Here is a 22,832-nt window from a genome sequence, read left to right as displayed (position 1 = left end):
TTCATGATGTCCAATGGTGCGTGCCGACATCCTCCACACAATATCCTCCCACTCTCTCAGTGCAAGGAGACATTCGATACGGTTGCCTGAGTGCATATCGCCTTTTGTACACTCGATGCAATATAGAGACAACACATGGCATCCCTTATAGGGCTCTTCTACTGTTCCAATATGACGGTGGTGAGGGGGCAGGAGTTAGGGAAAATAAGTCCACCTGCTCCTCTACAACTGTAATTCAGATTACTTGTGTTCCATTTTTGGAGCAAAGAGAAAGATGCTGCCATTATACTCCACAGCCTCCGCCCCACCACGGTTTAAGCAATTATAAAGGTCATTGTTGCTATTATGTGTGTCACAGAATATTCACTATAACAGGATATTGATTCTAATATATCTAGCTTCTAATCTAATCAAAACGAACGTTTTTTCACAACCGCGATTTAATTTGTACAAACTGTCTCTATGATATGGATTGACACCAAGATGATCTATATAACTAACTAATGTTTTGCATTGTCTCTTCTCTTTGCATTTTGATTATTCTGTTCACCCTAAATTATCCTCCCTTTTCCCCCCTCCCTTCACGTCTACACATCTTTTTTGGTCAAATGTCTACTTATGTTTATCATAACTCATTGTTTCCACAATGATGCTTATGTGTATGTGTTATTCCAATGATGGGAATTAATATGGCTGAACACAAATTATAGCCCTGATTTGAAAAAGACAGTGTGATCCGTCGAAACACGTGTCATCACAAAGGGCAACTGAAAAATATATTAACTACCATTACAAATAAATCGAGTTGAGTCTCATTCTTTTTGTTTCTTGGCACATGAACATAACAAAGTGTAACCAAAACTCTAATATAATCAAGACACCTTCAAATCTTAAATTCTGTAGATCTTCGCTACCATTAAGTCAGATACCAAACATACTGCCCTATAACAAAACTTGTGTCACTTCCCATTCACACTATGGTGTTGGACACATGGCTGCACTGGTTCTTGTGTGAATTGCAGTTTTAAAAAAATAGAGAATATACTACAATGTAGGTAAAAGCAGATTTGTTCTCAAATGAGAGAGCAGTAGGAATTTAACTTGTGGTCTTTTTTAAAATAAGATGTATTCTTATAGTTCTGTGATGGAAAATAGAGCTTGTACAATAGTTGTACATACTGAAAGCAAAACATAAATTACAATGTCATGGTTAAAATGTCATTTTATTAAGCATATACCTCTGAAAAAGATTTGTACTAATCAAGTTTACACATTGATTGAGTTTATCCACAACAAAAGCATAAACACACTCTGGGGAAAGGTATGACAGCAGAAAAAGACAGGGAAACAATGAGAGTAAAGGAGTTGTTTCTTAGATAGACATCCAGCACATCACATAAGTGAAAGGGCTTTAACGCACAGGGCTCGGTGGCAAAGCACAGTGGGACCCATGACACCACGAGCAGGAGACAGGCTAATGAGCAGCTTAATGATGGTCTTCTTGAAAAGGAGGTAGGAGTCCCAGGACGCTGCTAGCGGGCGTGATACAACAACTGATGATGGTATTTGCTTGGAAGGGAGTTAACACTCCTCTAATTCCTATTTCTTTTTAATATGACCCTAAAATGAATCCTGAGCATTCAAGCACTGTATATAACAAGCCTTATTATCACCATACTCGAAGTTTCTTATTTTACCACTTTCAAACAGACGGGGTTCAGTTAGCCCTGCCAGGGTTGAAACCGGTAACCAATAAGTTGTACACAGGGCTCCATGGCAGCCTTTTTAATCCACAAAGTTATCTTACCAATTGCAGTAATAGAAGGAGTGATGCATGAATTACATAATGAGGCGCTGGCAAAGAGTAGTGTCCCAGGGCTGTGAAAGTAGGTTTGAAACGATAGAAATAAAATATCAATATCACTGTTGTACTGAACTTTATAACATCTGCACTTCTGATCGGAACCAACAAATTAGCATTTCTATTTACAATCATCCAACATGGAAACATCAGGACCGGGAAGTCTTGTTTAAACGCCTCACTTGGACCCATCTCTATCGCCTTAAAACAAGACAGGTAGCCTTTTTTCTTTCATCACCACGAGCAGGGGACCAAATAACATCATGCCCTCTGTTGCATGAAGTATGGGTGGCTCTCCATGTCACATGTATCCCATGTTGCTCTTCGTTTCCCATCTCTGTTTGGCTTCAAATCTGAAACAGAATTAATGGCATGTTCATGTCAAGGTATATATAGTAGGTAATTCCCAATATTTTTTGTTTTTGGGGGGATCCGTGTTATAGTAGAGCGGAAACAATGTACGAAAAATATGAAACACAGGCTACCCATGTCTCCTGTTTTTTAACCAAGTGGAGACCACATACTATGACATGTAAGTGACTTATATCATTGTGAAATACCAAGAATCGGAACTCTTATACTTATATCAAGTACACATGTTGGTTAATTTATTTTTCAACAATGGTTTTCTTGTTATAACTTTTCCTATAAAAAATTAATAGATAACATAAAAATCATGGTACAAAACAAAAAATGTTCAAGGGTTAGACATAGACTTTCTTGATATGCCATCTGATCACAAATTATACAATTGTTTAAGGGACATTTTTCCACAGATTTTCTAAGGTATAGAACAGTTTTTCAAATTAACGTGTCTTCAGGATATGTCAACGCCTTTCGGCCTATTTTCTTGGAATAAACCCTATCCCTAGGTAGGTTCCTTCGTGTTGTTCAAAAGTCCTTCGTCCGGACAGATGATGTTACTTATTTAGTATGGCTAATTAGTCTTCTAACCCTCAATATATTGTGCTCTTTTTTGGTAGACTTGACAGGGATCACTTTCTTATACAGGTCTCATTTGATGGGGCCAGTTATTTAGCTTACTCAAACGACGAGCTTTCACTTGTAGCAAAACGTGTCGTAGTGGCTAACTTCGCTCCGAGTGGAATACCTCGTTTTCACTCCATAGTGCAGATCTCATTTCCCCGGTATTGTTTACCAAAATGTGTAAGCTTGAGCTTACTAGAGACGCCGTATCGCATTGAGGCTCTGTTCATGTCAATCAATGATGTTACAATAGATCAGTTGAGTTCTCAACCCTAATGGGTACAATTCAACACATGGTGCACAATAACACATGATCAAGATTACATTTTTGAATCCCTACAACTAGGCGACAGATTAGCACCAGTGATATAACAAGTAAATGACTCCCTTATGGACATAGAAAGACACAGCTGTGGGGATCATTTCTGACCTGGTAGTGCCAGCACCCTAGATGTTTTGGGGTTATTTAGGTCCATCTAGAGCCTTCTTTACCTCACAGCCAGAGCTCTTGCATGCACATATTAAACAAGCCCTGGCATCAATCAGCTGCTTTGTGATGCACAAAGCATCTTGATGTTTTCAGTTCTTGCATCTCTGTAACTGTCGTATTGTCCAATTTATTTCCACTAGCCCCCCCCCCCCCTCTACACGGCCACTCCTATATTTCCTTACCCAAGTCAGCGTAGAGGCTGCTGCTACTTCCACCCCATGATAACCTACTTGCCACAATGAGAGCAGCGTTGCCCCGTCATGCACCAATAATGAGCTACCACAGCATGCAAGCAAGCATACCCTCACATGCATCTCTCTTCACCCTTACCTTTTTAGGACTCCCTGCCGCTATCCTCCACCAATTTACTGCTGAAGAACACTGCATAGTTCATTGTTGACACAGTCAATAGGAAGCCTCCGTTTGTGCTGAGACACCATATGGTTAATTATTGCCAGACATGGTACAGTTCATTATTGTCTGTCAATAGTTAACTATAGCGTGCCTGTGCTCCTTTATAGTTGTGGTGTCCGGAGACACTGTCATTATTTTTGTGTTCACTGTACACTACAGTAGAACAGGAGGCCCTGTGTATGTGTGATGCAGGGATGCCCAGCCACTGATGCTGCACATTGTGAAGATGAAGCAGGATTTTCCTCAGTGTGGCTTGCGGCTGGTGTCTAATGCATCTCTGAAGACCACAGACAGGATTCCTTGGAGTTTTAGCTTTCTTTTCTCAAACCATGTGCAGATAAATCCTTCTTATCCAGATGTTGAGTCTTTCCTGAGGAACAGGCTCCATTGACCTGTGAAGTACCAGCCAAGGGTGGGGAGTAGCATGATCTCCATTCCCACAGACTCCACTTAGTAAACAGATCCAGGACTTCTGGGAGGATTCAGACTGTTTTTTTGCCAAACTGCTGTCTCTGCGAGAGCAGTCATGAGGGCATTTTGGTCTACATGGTTAGGAAGTGTCCCAGCCACTCCCTGTACAGCCGCCCCTGGTTTACAACCCCCTTCTCACTCATGCCACCTGTTGGATAGGAAATAAATCAACTATTCCTGGTTTTTAAGCTCACATCATATTGTATTCTCATACTTGCAGTCCTGCTTTTATAATGTGTATCAAAATGCAAAATGACATGCAGCAACACTACAGGACATACAGAAGATGCTTTTAGAGCTCAGTTTCAGTATATGAGAAATGTGCTGTGCCACGTTTGCCTGTCCTGCTGGCCATGTTGACTAAAGTGAACAATGTTGGTGAATGGTGTGTGCATGAGAGCTCAGCAAATGTTAAGGGCTTGGACTTGACTGCATGGTTCATGTAGGAGTCAGTTGGGGACTGAGCCTGGACAACTGACATGGCTGCTGGCGCGTCTCCTGCTTCATTTGACACACAAGCCTGCCTTCTGCTTTCATCCAATGGAACTCTGATTAAAGTAGAACACATGTGACAAGCTGCTTTTTGTGAGCAGCGGCCAGCTGTGATGTTACCCTTTAAAGAGGCTTAAATGTGGAGGAAACACCCACCGTCCCTCTAGTGTGGTGCCCATCCAAATGTGTTTTCCAAATTGTATGTTCTCTCTGCTGTCTGTGGACTACTGGGGTGTCTGCGGACTGGGCAGCACCCGCACCCACTTTTTTCACCTAGAATAACAGCTACATATAATCTTTATTCCACACGCCATCCCCACCAGCACCTGTTTCGACCACCAAATAACCGCAAATGTGTTACTTTTTCCCAACCGCACCCTCCGCAAACATCGGCGGCTGCCCGCGGATCCAACATGGTGACCATTTAAAAAAATATGATGCACCTCACTATTTTCACCATCCAATTGGCGGTGTGCTTCATGTCTGCGGATATCACGCTGGACCGCAATTCGTCCAGGGGTGTGTCCGTGGACCAAATGGGGAAGCGAGTCCACTGACCGGACCCAGATATCACATTTTTTTACCTACTTTTTGGCCGTTTTGTTAAAAACTACTGAATGGATTTCCACCAGGTTTACAAAAGCACGCTTTCGGGACCAAGCTGCCACTCCTGGCGCACATTTGGTGAAAATCTGTCCAGCGGTTTGGGCTATAGGTGAGAACAATTTTTTTTTTTACCAGAGAAGGCGGTAGATCAATGGATTGGTTTACGTGGAATTTGGAAATTAATTGAGGAGAGAACCTAGGATGGGTACGTACGTAAAACCAATTTGTCCTTATAAATGATAAAGAAAGGATCCTGCACTGACAATGCTTGTAATTCACTAACTCTTCTTATGAAAGTAATAGCCACTAAGAAGGCAGTCTTGTATGTCAGGTGTTTAAGACTTGACTTGTGCATAGGCTCGAATGGGGGCCCCATGAGCTTAGCGAGTACAACATTGCGATCCCAGCCTGGCGGTGGATTAGAAATTGGAGGGTGGAGTCTCTTTACCCCTTCCATGAAAGCTTTAATGACTGCAATCTTCCACCATAGTGCCTTACTCTGAGTGGTGGTGTACGTTGATAGAGCTACCAGGTGGACCTTTATGGAGTTGAATACTAACCCTGGGTCTAAAAAGTGGAGCATATAGTTTAAAATGTGGGAAGGAGTACATTCTATGGGGTTTATTTGTTTAGACTGGCACCAGATTACAAATCTTCTCCACTTGTCGAAATAACAGTGTCTAGTGTTAGGTTTTCGATCCTCCCTGAGGATATTCATACGCCGGTGAGGCAGATTAAGGTGTCCGAACTCTATGACCTCAGGAGCCAAACTGGCAGGTTTATTGATTGCGGTTGAGGGTGTACTGTCATTCCCCCGTGTTGGGTCAATAGGTTTGTCTGACACGGGAGTTTGATGGGATTGCACATCGCCAGTTTGCGCAGATGTCGATACCATGGCTGTCTTGCCCACATTGGAGCAACTAGGATGAGCGTCATCTGTTCTCTGTGAATCTTGTTCAATACCCTGCTCATTAAAGGAGCTGGTGGAAAAACGTAAGCAAATATCCCTGACCAGTTCATCCATAGGACGTTCCACTTGGAGCCTGTTTGGGGGAACCTGGACGCGAAGTCTGGGCACTGCTTGATTTCTCCTGTAGCAAACAAGTCTAGCGTGGGGTATCCCACTGGGAGAAGATGTGGTCTACTACATCTGGGTCTAGTTGCCACTCGTGTTCTTCTGGTAGGGGATCTCTGCTCAAAGAGTCTGCTAGGGTGTTGAGTTCCCCTGGAACATGTTGGGATGACAGGAACATCCCCCATTTGAGTGCCCAACTCTATATTCTCTGTGCCAGCTTGGACAGATTTGGAAAGAGTGGGTCCCCCCCTGTTTGTTTATATAGAACATTGCAGTGGTGCGGTCTGTTAACATTTGAACCTTCTGGTTCGTCAGCTGAGCTTTCGAATGCTTGAAGAGCTTTGAATACTGCTAGCAGTTCCAACAGGTTGATGTGGTTCTGTGCCGTGATGCGAGTCCACAGACCATGTGCTGTGTGGTGAAGGTAGTGAGCCCCCCAAACGGATAGAGATGTGTCTGTAGTAATGATCGCTTGCGCCTCCGGATCTTGGAAGGGTTTTCCCTTTAACAGATTTTCCCTTGTCCTCCAGTGCAGGTTTTTAACTAGTGTTGGTGAAACGACCACTAGATCGTCCCACTGACAGCTTGCCTGAGACCACTGTTTCGCCAACCACTCCTGCATGGGGCGCATGCGCAGACGTGCGTGTGGGACCAGGTATATGCATGATGCCATCATGCCTAGAAAATGCATTCCTTTGCGTATGCCTATCTGGTGACTGGCTTGATACTGGGGTATTTACCGAAGCATGTTTTGAAGTCTTTCCCTGGATGGAAAGGCCAAGCCTGTTCTTGTGTCTAAAACAGCTCTTAAGAACTGTTTTGTCGTGTTTGGTAGAAGACTTGACTTTTTCTTGTTTATTGAGAAACCTAATTGGAAGAGGTTTATGGTTCTTGGCGTGTCTAGCTTGCAAAGATGGGGCGATTCTCCCGTGATCAGCCAGTCGTCCAGGTAGGGGTACACTGCGATTGCCTCCATGCGCAGGTGCGCTGCCACCACCGCCAGTACCTTGGTGAATACCCTTGGAGTCAAAGCGATACCGAATAGTAGCACCTTAAATTCGTAGTGCTTGTTTGATATTTTGAAACACAAGTCTTCTGTGCGCTGGGAACATTGAAATATGAAAATAGGCATCCTTCATATCCAGTGTTGCCATGTAATCTCCCCATTTTAGCAGGGGGATTACTTCTGGTAGCATTGTCATGCAGAAGTTTTGTGGCTTTACATAAGTGTTTGCAGGGCGTAAGTCTAACACACGCGCATAGATCTTTCTTTGGCACAACGAAGTAGGTTGAATAAATATCCTTGTTTACCTCGTTGGACGGCACAATCTCTATGGCGTCCTTGAGAAGCAACGCGTTGACATCTTCGAGAAGGATGAGCTGTTCTTCTCTTGTGGTCTTTCTTTGGCGCGGGGATGGTTCTATGGTTTTTGGTGGAGTACCACACAATACCCTCCCGCTACTGTTGAAAGCACCCACTTGTCCGTGGTTATTCCCTCCCATGCGTGGGTGAAGTGTGAAATCCATTCCCCTACTGGGAAGGCATGGGAGGGGACCTGTAGCGGGCTGTCATTTCTTGGGAGGTGTTCCTCCACCTCTAGATGAGGAAGACCTCCACCGGCCGTGTGATTTGCGCTGGCCTTTCTGGTAACCTTGTGACGCCTGACCTTGATTGTTATTCAAGGAGGAATTTTGACTTTGTCCGTACCCGCAGCGTCTTTGGGAATTTTGGCTACGAAAGCGGCAAAAATAGTTTGTGCCTCTCGGGCCAGGAGGTTTAGTAGTAAGTTGCCGAAGGGACTTGAGGGTGTCATATTCCTCCTTGGCGGACTTCAGGGCGTACTCCACTGCTTTGCTGAATAACACGGTCGGTTCCACTGGCATGTTAAGTAACGTTGCCTGGGTCTCCAGCTTAAAGCCAGACTGGCGAAGCCAAGCGTGGCGCTTGATTATGGTTCCTTCAGTGGTGAAACGGCCTGCATTTTCTGCATCGTTGAGGTTATTCTTGAGAATGCAGCTGGCCGTAGCTTTGCCTTCAGCTGCTACTAATGCAAGTTGAGACTTTAAAGGCTCGGGTGCAGAATCTATTAGAGTTGTTATTTCATCCCATTTATGGCAATCGTAACTTGACAACAGTGTGGATATTCTAGCTTGAAACGCTGTCGAAGTCGCTACCTTCCTTCCCATGTTATAGAGCTTCTTGCTCTCCTTGTCTGGGGGAGCCTCTGAAGAGGCTAGTGGTGTTCCTGCCCTTTTAACGGGTAGTTGTGACCACGAGCAAATCCGGCTTAAGTTGGCCCCTGATATAGAGCGGGTCAGACGGCGCTGGGCGAAAAGGTTTCTCTACCTGCAGGTTTACTGCCTGTGTTTGAATGGGTGTCTCCAGTGAAGGTTGGATTCTTCTCTGGACAGATTTTAAAATCGGGATGAATTGGGTGGCAACCTTCTTGTCGCCCAAAATGTCCTCCACAAAGTCTTTGTCTTGCTGAGTTTCCAGTGTCTGAATGCCAAAGTGCTCAGCTGCTTTGATTAATATGTCGTTGTGGAGGGGCTGAGGAGAAGCAGGCACTGGGGAATCTTGTTGAATTGGTGAGGCCATGGTATACACCTCTGCCTCCTCCTCATCATCATCATCACCATCATAGTAATGGTCAGATTGCTGGTTTTCCTCATTATCCCCTTCAGTATCTGTATTAACATCATAAAGATCAGCTGCTAATGTACGAGACCGTTTTGCTGGGAGCTGGGTAGAAGCCAGAGGCTGAAAGCTGGAAGGCAGTGGCTATGAGCTGGAAGACTGAGTAGTAGGAGGTGTAACATGAAGGTTTTTGAAAGCCTGAGGGATTTTTTCAAAACAATTGGCAAAGGTGGTCATTCTTGACATTAGCCTATGTCTTCTGCTGAACTGTGGATGACCCCAGGGTACTGAAAGGTAAGGACTTGTACTAAGGGTGTAGGTGTGGCTAGACCCTTATTCTGTAAAGCTTCAGTCAAAGAACCCACTTTTTGTGGGGCAGGTATAGTCTCCTTAGAAAGATATGGTATGATATGATATGGCATTTATAACGCGCCTATACACAAGTGTTTCAAGGTGCGACGAGGCAAGGGAGGGGGAACAGAGGGAAGACAGACAGCGATCCTACTGGGCCAGGTGTCATTCAGATCGCGCAAGTGCATGGGAAGGTGAAAGGGGGACTGTGCGGGGGAAGGGACAGTGCAGTACATGGGATAAAAGAATAAATAACAATAAGTAAAAGTACAGCCAGCAGGTGGCAAGGCTAAGTGCAGACAGCATGTGTCAAGTGCTGGTAGTGGGACTGTAGGGATACAGAAAACAGTCCCCAAGTGCAGAGTTTGCCAGGAAGGCAGTGCAGGTGTGCGACTGGCGGGGGAGGGGTCCTGGGCCCGAGATCATAGGGTGGCCAGGTAAACAGTGCAGTTTCGGTTTCAGCCAGGAAGTCAGCAGGGGAGAGGAGGAGAAAAAGCAGAAGCAAAGAGAAAGGTTTTGAGGTCCTTCCGGAGCCGGAGATGATTCTCCTCAAGTTTCAGGGAGGCAGTTCCAGAGGGAGGCCCCAGCCGAAGAAAGAGATCTACCACCAACTCGTTGCTTGGAGAAGTAACTGACCCTGAGGGAGTTGAAGGCGGATGAGCAAAGAGCTCGAGAAGGAAGATATTTAGGAAGAGAGAGTTGAGGGTATTGAGGCCCGAGGCCCCAGAAGGCTTTGTGGACAATGCAGAGGGTTTTGAACTTAATCCTCGTAGCCACTGGGAGCCAGTGCAGAGATTTCAGTCCTGGAGAGATACGATCCCTGGGCTTGAGGCCAAGGACAAGTCTTGCAGGGTAAACTTGTCCTTGTGAGACCTGTCTTTAGTCTTTTCTTTATGTTTTTTGGAATGAGTAGCCTTTAACAGACTCTCAGGGACATGTTTCTTAACCAGGTGTGACAACCCAGTGTTTTTTGTCAATTTAGACGGGGGATGTTGACTCTCGGTAGTGGGATGGACCTCCCCCTAGTCTGCTGACGATCGGTCGATGTTGTTTTACGGGCGGTGTCTTTTGGTTTCTGGGGCTTGTCATGGCGCGATCGGGACATCGAGTGCCCAGAGGACAGGGAATCTACAGATCTCCTAGACGCTGTATCTGGGCGTTTGGTTGACAGCGCTGACTCATCGCTCCGGGATGTGTGTTTAGTGGCATGTGTAGTAGTGGGAGTGCTTTTGCCGCCGGGTATTGTTCCTCATAACAGAGCAGCTGGTCTGCCTCTTAGGGTCGGGGGCCTGCACTTGGGAAGTTGGCTGTTCCCCGTCGCCCTCACGTCCGAAAAGACGGCAACGCTGCCGTCACTGGAAGCATCCTCCACATCAATGGCGGTCCCTGCATTGCGTGATGAGCCCACTGCTTGGTTCTGCGATCTTTAACGGTCTTAGGTATAAAGATCTTGCAGGCTCGACAATACCCTTCGTCGTGGTCGCAGTTTAGACACCGGTTGCACACTCTGCGTTTGTGGATCAACAGAAATCTTTTATTACACGTGGGGCAGAATTTGAAAGGTGTTCTATCCATGTTTGGGAAAGGCAGCCAGGCGAGAAAGGGAAAGGGTGTGTCATGATCTCTGCTTCCAAAAGGTCAGGGTTTTCCCAACTCCCTTGGAAGCAGATCCATAACACAGGTTCCGAGTGCCAACCAGTCCCAATTGGGACCTTTTGGACCCAGTCCTGGCGCCAGTGGCACCAGGCTCATAAATATGCCCAGTCCCAGCGCTGGAAGCACCGGGCTCATAATGCTTGGGTGGACTTACCTGCAGCAGACCATGCTGCTTACTTGCCTGCCAGTTGAGCCTCTGATCCTCTTCTGTTTGGAACTACTTTTCCTGTTGGGTGGGGCAGGAGCCACTCCCTAGATTCAGAACACTGGAACTCTTCTGGAAAGCAGGAACTCTTTTCTTACCTAAGCGTGGCTGTGGAAGGAGACACCTAAGCACTACAGGAGGCTATTTAAACCACACCCGATGGATGAATCTTGCTTTGCGTTATTCTGCATCCTCTGCAGCAGAACGCTCATCGTGTCTTCTGCATCTGATCCTGGGCCTAAGGAAAAAGGCTTACCATCCTGAATCCAGTCTTCAGCAACACCTATAAAGACAAGAAAGAACAGGTTAGCATTACGGTCTTCAGTGACAGCTCTTCACTTACCTGGTCCATCGGCTGTCACCAACGCCTCGCGGTGCATTCCGGCATCTGAAAGACAAAGGCTTACCTACTCTTCGTGCGCTCCGGAGGTCTTCACACTGCATTCCGGCATCTGAAAGACAAAAGCTTACCAACTCTTCGCACGCTCCGGAGGCCTTCGGCGCTGCATCCCGCATCTGAAAGACAAAACAAGGTGCGTTTAAAGACATTGGGGAACTTTAATACTCACGTGCCATTACTCCTTTCCACATCCAACCCAGTGGGTATTCCGGCACCCTGCAGCCGCTCCGAACTTGTACCTGCAAAATAAAAAGACAGTTAGAGCGCATCGTGAAGCAGGCAACAAGCGCTTACTTACGTGCTTCCAGGCGCTTCTATTCATCACACGGGCTCCATCTTCAACTCACTTCAGCCAGTCATCCGCCATCGCCGGAACCCTGCAAAACAAGAGACATCATTCCTAAAGACTTTTAAAGACATTAGAATTACTCGAAACTTACCGTTCGTGCAGTAAACGACGGACAGCAGTCCTCTGAAGTCAAGAGGCCTGCTCCCCTTATCCAGTGAAGAAACTGGTTACAGCACCCTGCCCCGAGGCAGATGGAGAGCACGGCGTTCACTTACCTAAGGTGAGAGCGTTAACCTTTGGGTTCTACAGGAGAAGAGAAAGGGAAGAAGAGAGAGATATTCAATAACCCAGTTCATTAATCCCATATTTTCTATCTGCAGACATCTTACCCTTCGAGTCAGACATACAGTGCACAGAGGTCCAGCCCAAAGAGCCAGCCGTGTGTTACACATCACCTTTGAAGATACGGTATACGCCCAGTCAAGACCGGCGCCTCTACGGGAATCAGGTGAGCGTTACAGAACGCAAAGCCTACCGCAAAACTCCCGTCCAGGCGCTATGGAAACCTCGGATACTGACCAGCTAGCCCAGTTACTTGGGGAACTAAGGGCAGAAGTGCATGCAGCCCGTCAGGAAACGAACGCTCTAAGAAGGGAACTGATTATTTCCAAGGAGCGAACAGATGATCTCGCTAGACAATTGCTACAGTCACAAGCCTGACAGACCCCATTACCCGCATCTGGGGGAAATCTTCCTTCTACATCCTCTATGAATCCAGTGCAGATCAACCTACCTGGGAATGTACCTCTGGCTCCGCCCGAACGATTTTCTGGTGACCCAAAGAGGTTTGCAGTATTTATCAATCAGTGCCGGTTGCATTTCTTATGCCGGCCAGCAGCCTTTCCAACTGATCAAGCTAAAGTAGCTTTCGTGCTTTCGTACCTTAGTGGCAATGCGGCAGACTGGTCGATCCCTCTAGTAAATCAAGATGATCCGGTCCTCCATGATTTTCAAGCTTTTCAGCTCAGTATGGAAAAACTGTTCGCAAGACATTCACAGGGGCAGGCCTTGGACAATGAGCTTCTTTCGTTGCGAAAAGGTAATCAAGACCTTTTGGCTTATATTGCGTCTTTCAACAGACTGATAGTGGAAACTCAATGGCCTGAGGACAAAAGGATTACGCTGTTTTATAGAGGTCTACGTGGAGAGCTCAAAGATGTGTTAGCCCAAGTAGTGAATCCCCCACAAGATTGTTCGGACTATATAGACTTAGTTGTTCAAATAGATCACAGACTGCAGAACAGGAAGGCCGATCGTTCCAAGTTTGATGCTCGAGTATTTTCCAAACCGCCAACTCCTTCCAAAGGAGTAGACTCCGGGGAACCCATGCAAATAGGGGGCCTGAAAGGTCCTCTAACACAAAAGGAGCGGGAAAGGAGAAAACAGTTGCAATTATGCCTCTATTGCGGAAACTCAGGGCACTTTCTTCGAGACTGTCCGGTGAAACCTGCCAAGAAGGCAGTAGGAGCTGCAGTTACCAAAGTTACAAACTCTGAGCAGGGAAACGACCTCGCCCGACAAGAATAGAGGTCCTCTTGCCGAGCGTGAAAACCAGTTCCGTGACCTCGCATTTCGTGATACCTATGGTCCTCATTAGCCCTGATAATCCGGATCGATTACATGCAATTGAAGCTTACGTCGACAGCGGTGCCATCGGCAATTATGTGGATCATGAAATGGTTTTGAGGATGAATCTAACTCTTTGTCCCAAGGCTGTAAAGGACGTCATTACTACGGTGGATGGTACGGAGATAGCCTCCGGGCCAGTAACGCATACCACTCAAGAGGTGACGCTAGTAAGTCAAGATGGACACCATGAGAAGATCGTGTTCGATGTGATCAAGGCCCCTCAGTTTCAGATTATTCTAGGAATACCTTGGTTAGAGAAACACAATCCTCTGATCGATTGGCGAGCAAGAACGGTCCAGTTTCCAGAATGTGTCTCTACTTGTCACCCTCCACCTGGCGTTGCACTGGCAGCAATTTCTTCAGAGACTCCCCAGTTACCTCCCGAATACCTAGAATACCAAGATGTTTTCCGGAAGGATCAGGCTAACTCTCTACCTCCTCATAGGTCTTATGACTGCCAGATAGACCTGATACCTGGATCTACTCCCCCTTGTAGTAGAATTTATGCCCTCACCGAGCCTGAGAACCTTCATCTTCGACAATACCTGGATCAATACCTGGCAAATGGGTTTATTCGTCCTTCCAAGTCCCCTGCTTCTTCAGCTTTGTTCTTCGTTCCAAAAAAGGAAGGAGACCTTAGAACTTGTATAGATTATCGCTCCCTGAACCAGATCACCGTTAAGAATAGATATCCGTTACCTTTGATCCCTGAACTCCTGGACCAAGTCAGAAAAGCATGCATATATACAAAGCTGGATCTTAGAGGAGCTTACCACTTGGTGCGAGTAAAAGAGGGCGATGAATGGAAGACGGCCTTCCGCACCAAGTATGGGCTATTTGAATATCAGGTCATGCCCTTCGGACTTTGCAATGCCCCGGCCGCCTTTCAATATTTTATGAACGATGTCCTCAGAGAGCTCATAGATGTGTGTGTTGTTGTTTACATTGACGACATCCTCGTTTATTCTTCATCGGAATCTGAACATCGGAAACACGTGAAAATGGTCCTCGAAAGATTGCGTCAACCCAAACTTTTCGCTAAGTTGGAAAAATGTGTTTTCAACGTGACTGAAGTTGAATTCTTGGGATTCATATTATCACCTGGCGGAGTGCGTATGGATTCAAAGAAGGTCGATGCAGTTCTCAAATGGCCATCACCATCCTCCGTAAAAGGTGTGCAAAGCATGTTAGGCTTCGCTAACTTTTACCACAGGTTTATCCCCGAATTCTCTCGAATAGTCCAGCCCATCACTGCCTTGTTAAAGAAAAACAAACGTTTTGAATGGTCTACCGAGGCGGAACAAGCTTTCCAGGATTTGAAGACTAAATTTATCTCTGCACCAATCTTAAAACACCCTCGCCCCGAACTCCCCTACATCGTGGAAACTGATGCTTCAAGCCTTGCCATGGGGGCAGTTCTATCACAAAAGGACCCGGTAACCAATCAGTTGCATCCCGTGGCATTTTGGTCCCGCAAATTCTCGCCTCCTGAAATCCATTAGACGATTACTGACAAGGAACTTCTGGCTATCAAGTCTGCCTTTAAGGCTTGGCGGCATTATCTGCTGGGGGCCCGACACACCGTTACTGTGATTACGGATCACCGAAACCTGCAATATTTGAAAACCGCAAAAGCCCAATCCTCTAGACAACTCCGTTGGGCATTATTCTTTGCCGAGTTTGACTTCATAATTACCTATCGACCTGGTACAAAGAACGGTAAATCTGATGCCCTTTCTCGGATGGGAGTGGAAGAACACTTGATCAACCCTAAACCTGTACCAATCATTCCCGAACAAAGAATTCTGGGTGTAATCGCCACAGAATCCATAGAGGAAGTTAAGGATAAAGCCAGGCAACTTGTAACTCCAGCAGACATACAGAATTGGCATCTGCAGGGAAAGGACTTTGGAGTAAAGGACAACTTATTGTATTTCCAAGAACGATTATACCTACCCAGCACAGATTTACAGAAAAAAGTAATCTCTTGTTATCACGATTCTTTAATGGAAGGACATCCCGGTATGGCCAAGACCTCAGAAAAGATCAAGCGCTACTTCTGGTGGCCGTCTTGGAAAAAAGATATCAGAGACTTTATAATGTCCTGTGGAGTATGCGCCCAAAACAAGAGTCAAAAGGAAAGACCAGCAGGCCTCTTACGCCCTATTGACATCCCACCTCGCCCTTGGCATACGCTTTCTATGGACTTCATCACCGATCTACCTCCATGCTCCGGATACAATACGATTCTAGTAATCGTGGACTTATTCTCCAAGATGGCGCATTTCATTCCGCTCAAAGGCTTGCCAACAGCAGCAACTCTGGCCCGAGAATTTCTCGAAAACATCGTCCGACTGCACGGTTTTCCTTCGGTTCTAATTTCGGATCGAGGTAGTCAATTTATTTCTCATTTTTGGCCAAGTTGCTGTCGGTCGGCTCAAATTGATGTGAGACTATCGACCAGTCACCACCCTCAGACCGACGGACAAACCGAGAGGACCAATCAAACTCTGGAACAGTATTTACGCTGCATGCTGCAACAAACTGAAAAAACTTGGAAAGACATCCTTTGGATAGCCGAATATGCCTACAATAACTCTGTCCATTCGGGAACTGGGAAAACCCCGTTTTTTCTTTTGTACGGCAGTCACCCTCGAACCTCGGAGTTGGATCCCCTCCAAGATCTTGAAACACCAGCAGTTGTAACGCTCACCTGATTCCCGTAGAGGCGCCGGTCTTGACTAGGCGTATACCGTATCTTCAAAGGTGATGTGTAACACACGGCTGGCTCTTTGGGCTGGACCTCTGTGCACTGTATGTCTGACTTGAAGGGTAAGATGTCTGCAGATAGAAAATATGGGATTAATGAACTGGGTTATTGAATGTCTCTCTCTTCTTCCCTTTCTCTTCTCCTGTAGAACCCCAAAGGTTAACGCTCTCACCTTAGGTAAGTGAACGCTGTGCTCTCCATCTGCCTCGGGGCAGGGTGCTGTAACCAGTTTCTTCACTGGATAAGAGGAGCAGGCCTCTTGACTTCAGAGGACTGCTGTCCGTCGTTTACTGCACGAACGGTAAATTTTGAGTAATTCTAATGTCTTTAAAAGTCTTTAGTAATGATGTCTCTTGTTTTGCAGGGTTCCGGCGATGGCGGATGACGGGCTGAAGTGAGTTGAAGATGGAGCCCGTGTGATGAATAGAAGCGCCTGGAAGCACGTAAGTAAGCGCTTGTTGCCTGCTTCACGATGCGCTCTAACTGTCTTTTTATTTTGCAGGTACAAGTTCGGAGCGGCTGCAGGGTGCCGGAATACCCACTGGGTTAGATGTGGAAAGGAGTAATGGCACGTGAGTATTAAAGTTCCCCAATGTCTTTAAACGCACCTTGTTTTGTCTTTCAGATGCGGGATGCAGCGCCGAAGGCCTCCGGAGCGTGCGAAGAGTTGGTAAGCTTTTGTCTTTCAGATGCCGGAATGCAGCGCGAGGCGTTGGTGACAGCCGATGGACCAGGTAAGTGAAGCGCTGTCACTGAAGACCGTAATGCTAACCTGTTCTTTCTTGTCTTTTTGGTGTTGCTGAAGACTGGATTCAGGATGGTAAGCCTTTTTCCTTAGGCCCAGGATCAGATGCAGAAGACACGATGAGCGTTCTGCTGCAGAGGATGCAGAATAACGCAAAGCAAGATTCATCCATCGGGTGTGGTTTAAATAGCCTCCTGTAGTGCTTAGGTGTCTCATTCCACAGCCACGCCTAGATAAGAAAAGAGTTCCTGCTTTCCAGAAGAGTTCCAGTGTTCTGAACCTAGGGAGTGGCTCCTGCCCAACCCAACAGGAAAAGTAGTTCCAAACAGAAGAGGATCAGAGGCTCAACTGGCAGGCAAGTAAGCAGCATGGTCTGCTGCAGGTAAGTCCACCCAAGCATTATGAGCCCGGCACTTCCAGCGCTGGGACTGGGCATATTTATGAGCCTGGTGCCACTGGCGCCAGGACTGGGTCCAAAAGGTCCCAATTGGGACTGGTTGGCACTCGGAACCTGGGTTATGGATCTGCTTCCAAGGGAGTTGGGAAAACCCTGACCTTTTGGAAGCAGAGATCATGACAGTACCCCCCCCTCAAGGCCCCTCCCAAACCGGGCTTCTCCGGGGGTTTTGGCTTGTCAGGAAATGTTCGGTGAAATCTTTTGATTAGGCGAGGAGCGTGGACATATTCAGCAGGTTCCCAGGATCTCTCTTGGGGGCCGTAGCCTTTCCAGTCAATTATGTAAAATAGTTTAGATTTGGAGATCTTGGAGTCCAGAATGCTTTTGACTTCAAACTCGAGTTCTCCATCAACTAGGATGGGTTTTGGAGATTTAGTTAGTCGGGTTTGAGGTTGCACGGGTTTTAATAGAGAGACGTGGAAGACCGGATGTATCTTCATGTGCGGGGGCAAATCCAACTTGACCGCTACTGGGTTTACTATGGTAGTGATGGAATAGGGACCAAGGTATCTTGGGTTGAATGTGCGTGGCCCTTTTAGAGGTAGATATTTGGTGGATAACCAGACTTGATCCCCTACTTGATATTGAGGGGCTTCCTTCCGATGTTGATCTGCTCCTTTCTTGTATTGTTCTTTAGCCCTTTGAAGGTGAGAAACAGCTTCCTTAAAGGCTTGGGTGATTGTAGAATGCAGGTAGTCTACTGCTGGTGTTTCAAGATCTTGGAGGGGATCCAACTCCGAGGTTCGAGGGTGACTGCCGTATGAAAGAAAAAACGGGGTTTTCCCAGTTCCCGAATGGACAGAGTTATTGTAGGCATATTCGGCTATCCAAAGGATATCTTTCCAAGTCTTTTCAGTTTGTTGCAGCATGCAGCGTAAATACTGTTCCAGAGTTTGATTGGTCCTCTCGGTTTGTCCGTCGGTCTGAGGGTGGTGACTGGTCGATAGTCTCACATCAATTTGAGCCGACCGACAGCAACTTGGCCAAAAATGAGAAATAAATTGACTACCTCGATCCGAAATTAGAACCGAAGGAAAACCGTGCAGTCGGACGATGTTTTCGAGAAATTCTCGGGCCAGAGTTGCTGCTGTTGGCAAGCCTTTGAGCGGAATGAAATGCGCCATCTTGGAGAATAAGTCCACGATTACTAGAATCGTATTGTATCCGGAGCATGGAGGTAGATCGGTGATGAAGTCCATAGAAAGCGTATGCCAAGGGCGAGGTGGGATGTCAATAGGGCGTAAGAGGCCTGCTGGTCTTTCCTTTTGACTCTTGTTTTGGGCGCATACTCCACAGGACATTATAAAGTCTCTGATATCTTTTTTCCAAGACGGCCACCAGAAGTAGCGCTTGATCTTTTCTGAGGTCTTGGCCATACCGGGATGTCCTTCCATTAAAGAATCGTGATAACAAGAGATTACTTTTTTCTGTAAATCTGTGCTGGGCAGGTATAATCGTTCTTGGAAATACAATAAGTTGTCCTTTACTGCAAAGTCCTTTCCCTGCAGATGCCAATTCTGTATGTCTGCTGGAGTTACAAGTTACCTGGCTTTATCCTTAACTTCCTCTATGGATTGTGTGGCGATTACACCCAGAATTCTTTGTTCGGGAATGATTGGTACAGGTTTAGGGTTGATCAAGTGTTCTTCCACTCCCATCCGAGAAAGGGCATCAGCTTTACCGTTTTTTGTACCAGGTCGATAGGTAATTATGAAGTCAAACTCGGCAAAGAATAATGCCCAACGGAGTTGTCTAGAGGATTGGGCTTTTGCGGTTTTCAAATATTGCAGGTTTCGGTGATCCGTAATCACAGTAACGGTGTGTCGGGCCCCCAGCAGATAATGCCGCCAAGCCTTAAAGGCAGACTTGAGAGCCAGAAGTTCCTTGTCAGTAATCGTGTAATTGATTTCAGGAGGCGAGAATTTGCGGGACCAAAATGCCACGGGATGCAACTGATTGGTTACCGGGTCCTTTTGTGATAGAACTGCCCCCATGGCAAGGCTTGAAGCATCGGTTTCCACGATGTAGGGGAGTTCGGGGCGAGGGTGTTTTAAGATTGGTGCAGAGATAAATGTAGTCTTCAAATCCTGGAAAGCTTGTTCCGCCTCGGTAGACCATTCAAAACGTTTGTTTTTCTTTAACAAGGCAGTGATGGGCTGGACTATTCGAGAAAATTCGGGGATAAACCTGCGGTAAAAGTTAGCGAAGCCTAACATGCTTTGCACACCTTTTACGGAGGATGGTGATGGCCATTTGAGAACTGCATCGACCTTCTTTGAATCCATACGCACTCTGCTAGGTGATAATATGAATCCCAAGAATTCAACTTCAGTCACGTTGAAAACACATTTTTCCAACTTAGCGAAAAGTTTGTGTTGACGCAATCTTTCGAGGACCATTTTCACGCGTTTCCGATGTTCAGATTCCGATGAAGAATAAACGAGGATGTCGTCAATGTAAACAACAACACACACATCTATGAGCTCTCTGAGGACATCGTTCATAAACTATTGAAAGGCGGTCGGGGCATTGCAAAGTCCGAAGGGCATGACCTGATATTCAAATAGCCCATATTTGGTGCGGAAGGCCGTCTTCCATTCATCGCCCTCTTTTACTCGTACCAAGTGGTAGGCTCCTCTAAGATCCAGCTTTGTATATATGCATGCTTTTCTGACTTGGTCCAGGAGTTCAGGGATCAAAGGTAACGGATATCTATTCTTGACGGTGATCTGGTTCAGGGAGCGATAATCTATACAAGTTCTAAGGTCTCCTTCCTTTTTTGGAACGAAGAACAAAGCTGAAGAAGCAGGGGACTTGGAAGGGCGAATAAACCCATTTGCCAGGTATTGATCCAGGTATTGTCGAAGGTGAAGGTTCTCAGGCTCGGTGAGGGCATAAATTCTACTACAAGGAGGAGTAGATCCAGGTATCAGGTCTATCTGGCAGTCATAAGACCTATGAGGAGGTAGAGAGTTAGCCTGATCCTTCCGGAAAACATCTTGGTATTCTAGGTATTCGGGAGGTAACTGGGGAGTCTCTGAAGAAATTGCTGCCAGTGCACCACCAGGTGGAGGGTGACAAGTAGAGACACATTCTGGAAACTGGACCGTTCTTGCTCGCCAATCGATCAGAGGATTGTGTTTCTCTAACCAAGGTATTCCTAGAATAATCTGAAACTGAGGAGCCTTGATCACATCGAACACGATCTTCTCATGGTGTCCATCTTGACTTACTAGCGTCACTTCTTGAGTGGTATGCGTTACTGGTCCGGAGGCTATCTCCGTTCCATCCACCGTAGTAATGACGTCCTTTACAGCCTTGGGACAAAGAGTTAGATTCATCCTCAAAACCATTTCATGATCCACATAATTGCCGATGGCACCGCTGTCGACGTAAGCTTCAATTGCATGTAATCGATCCGGATTATCAGGGCTAATGAGGACCATAGGTATCACGAAATGCGAGGTCACGGAACTGGTTTTCACGCTCGGCAAGAGGACCTCTATTCTTGTCGGGCGAGGTCGTTTCCCTGCTCAGAGTTTGTAACTTTGGTAACTGCAGCTCCTACTGCCTTCTTGGCAGGTTTCACCGGACAGTCTCGAAGAAAGTGCCCTGAGTTTCCGCAATAGAGGCATAATTGCAACTGTTTTCTCCTTTCCCGCTCCTTTTGTGTTAGAGGACCTTTCAGGCCCCCTATTTGCATGGGTTCCCCGGAGTCTACTCCTTTGGAAGGAGTTGGAGGTTTGGAAAATACTCGAGCATCAAACTTGGAACGATCGGCCTTCCTGTTCTGCAGTCTGTGATCTATTTGAACAACTAAGTCTATATAGTCCGAACAATCTTGTGGGGGATTCACTACTTGGGCTAACACATCTTTGAGCTCTCCACGTAGACCTATATAAAACAGCGTAATCCTTTTGTCCTCAGGCCATTGAGTTTCCACTATCAGTCTGTTGAAAGACGCAATATAAGCCAAAAGGTCTTGATTACCTTGTCGCAACGAAAGAAGCTCATTGTCCAAGGCCTGCCCCTGTGAATGTCTTGCGAACAGTTTTTCCATACTGAGCTGAAAAGCTTGAAAATCATGGAGGACCGGATCATCTTGATTTACTAGAGGGATCGACCAGTCTGCCGCATTGCCACTAAGGTACGAAAGCACGAAAGCTACTTTAGCTTGATCAGTTGGAAAGGCTGCTGGCCGGCATAAGAAATGCAACCGGCACTGATTGATAAATACTGCAAACCTCTTTGGGTCACCAGAAAATCGTTCGGGCGGAGCCAGAGGTACATTCCCAGGTAGGTTGATCTGCACTGGATTCATAGAGGATGTAGAAGGAAGATTTCCCCCAGATGCGGGTAACGGGGTCTGTCCGGCTTGTGACTGTAGCAATTGTCTAGCGAGATCATCTGTTCGCTCCTTGGAAATAATCAGTTCCCTTCTTAGAGCGTTCGTTTCCTGACGGGCTGCATGCACTTCTGCCCTTAGTTCCCCAAGTAACTGGGCTAGCTGGTCGGTATCCGAGGTTTCCATAGCGCCTGGACGGGAGTTTTGCGGTAGGCTTTGCGTTCTGTAACGCTCACCTGATTCCCGTAGAGGCGCCGGTCTTGACTGGGCGTATACCGTATCTTCAAAGGTGATGTGTAACACACGGCTGGCTCTTTGGGCTGGACCTCTGTGCACTGTATGTCTGACTTGAAGGGTAAGATGTCTGCAGATAGAAAATATGGGATTAATGAACTGGGTTATTGAATGTCTCTCTCTTCTTCCCTTTCTCTTCTCCTGTAGAACCCCAAAGGTTAACGCTCTCACCTTAGGTAAGTGAACGCCGTGCTCTCCATCTGCCTCGGGGCAGGGTGCTGTAACCAGTTTCTTCACTGGATAAGAGGAGCAGGCCTCTTGACTTCAGAGGACTGCTGTCTGTCGTTTACTGCACGAACGGTAAGTTTTGAGTAATTCTAATGTCTTTAAAAGTCTTTAGTAATGATGTCTCTTGTTTTGCAGGGTTCCGGCGATGGCGGAGGACGGGCTGAAGTGAGTTGAAGATGGAGCCTGTGTGATGAATAGAAGCGCCTGGAAGCACGTAAGTAAGCGCTTGTTTCCTGCTTCACGATGCGCTCTGTCTTTTTATTTTGCAGGTACAAGTTCGGAGCGGCTGCAGGGTGCCGGAATACCCACTGGGTTAGATGTGGAAAGGAGTAATGGCACGTGAGTATTAAAGTTCCCCAATGTCTTTAA

At 46.5% G+C, this 22,832-nt stretch overlaps 1 protein-coding gene across 1 annotated transcript in view; it reads right to left on the bottom strand.

Moving 5' to 3' along the window:
* Positions 1 to 1,204: 1,204 nt before the first annotated feature.
* Positions 1,205 to 22,832, bottom strand: part of FAM204A (family with sequence similarity 204 member A) — a 550,935-nt gene continuing 529,307 nt past the window's right edge. Inside the window, exon 7 of the mRNA XM_069611905.1 lies at positions 1,205 to 2,214. Within this exon, the coding sequence (XP_069468006.1) occupies positions 2,163 to 2,214 (52 nt within the window). The 3' untranslated portion in view covers positions 1,205 to 2,162. The remainder of the gene's footprint in view (positions 2,215 to 22,832) is intronic.

Source organism: Ambystoma mexicanum, chromosome 8 (genome assembly GCF_040938575.1).
Source record: "Ambystoma mexicanum isolate Mex_15411 chromosome 8, UKY_AmexF1_1, whole genome shotgun sequence".
In the NCBI taxonomy this organism is placed as follows: domain Eukaryota; kingdom Metazoa; phylum Chordata; class Amphibia; order Caudata; family Ambystomatidae; genus Ambystoma; species Ambystoma mexicanum.
The sequence above is the reverse complement of the archived record's forward strand: the minus strand, read 5'-3'. Positions and strand labels throughout refer to the sequence as shown.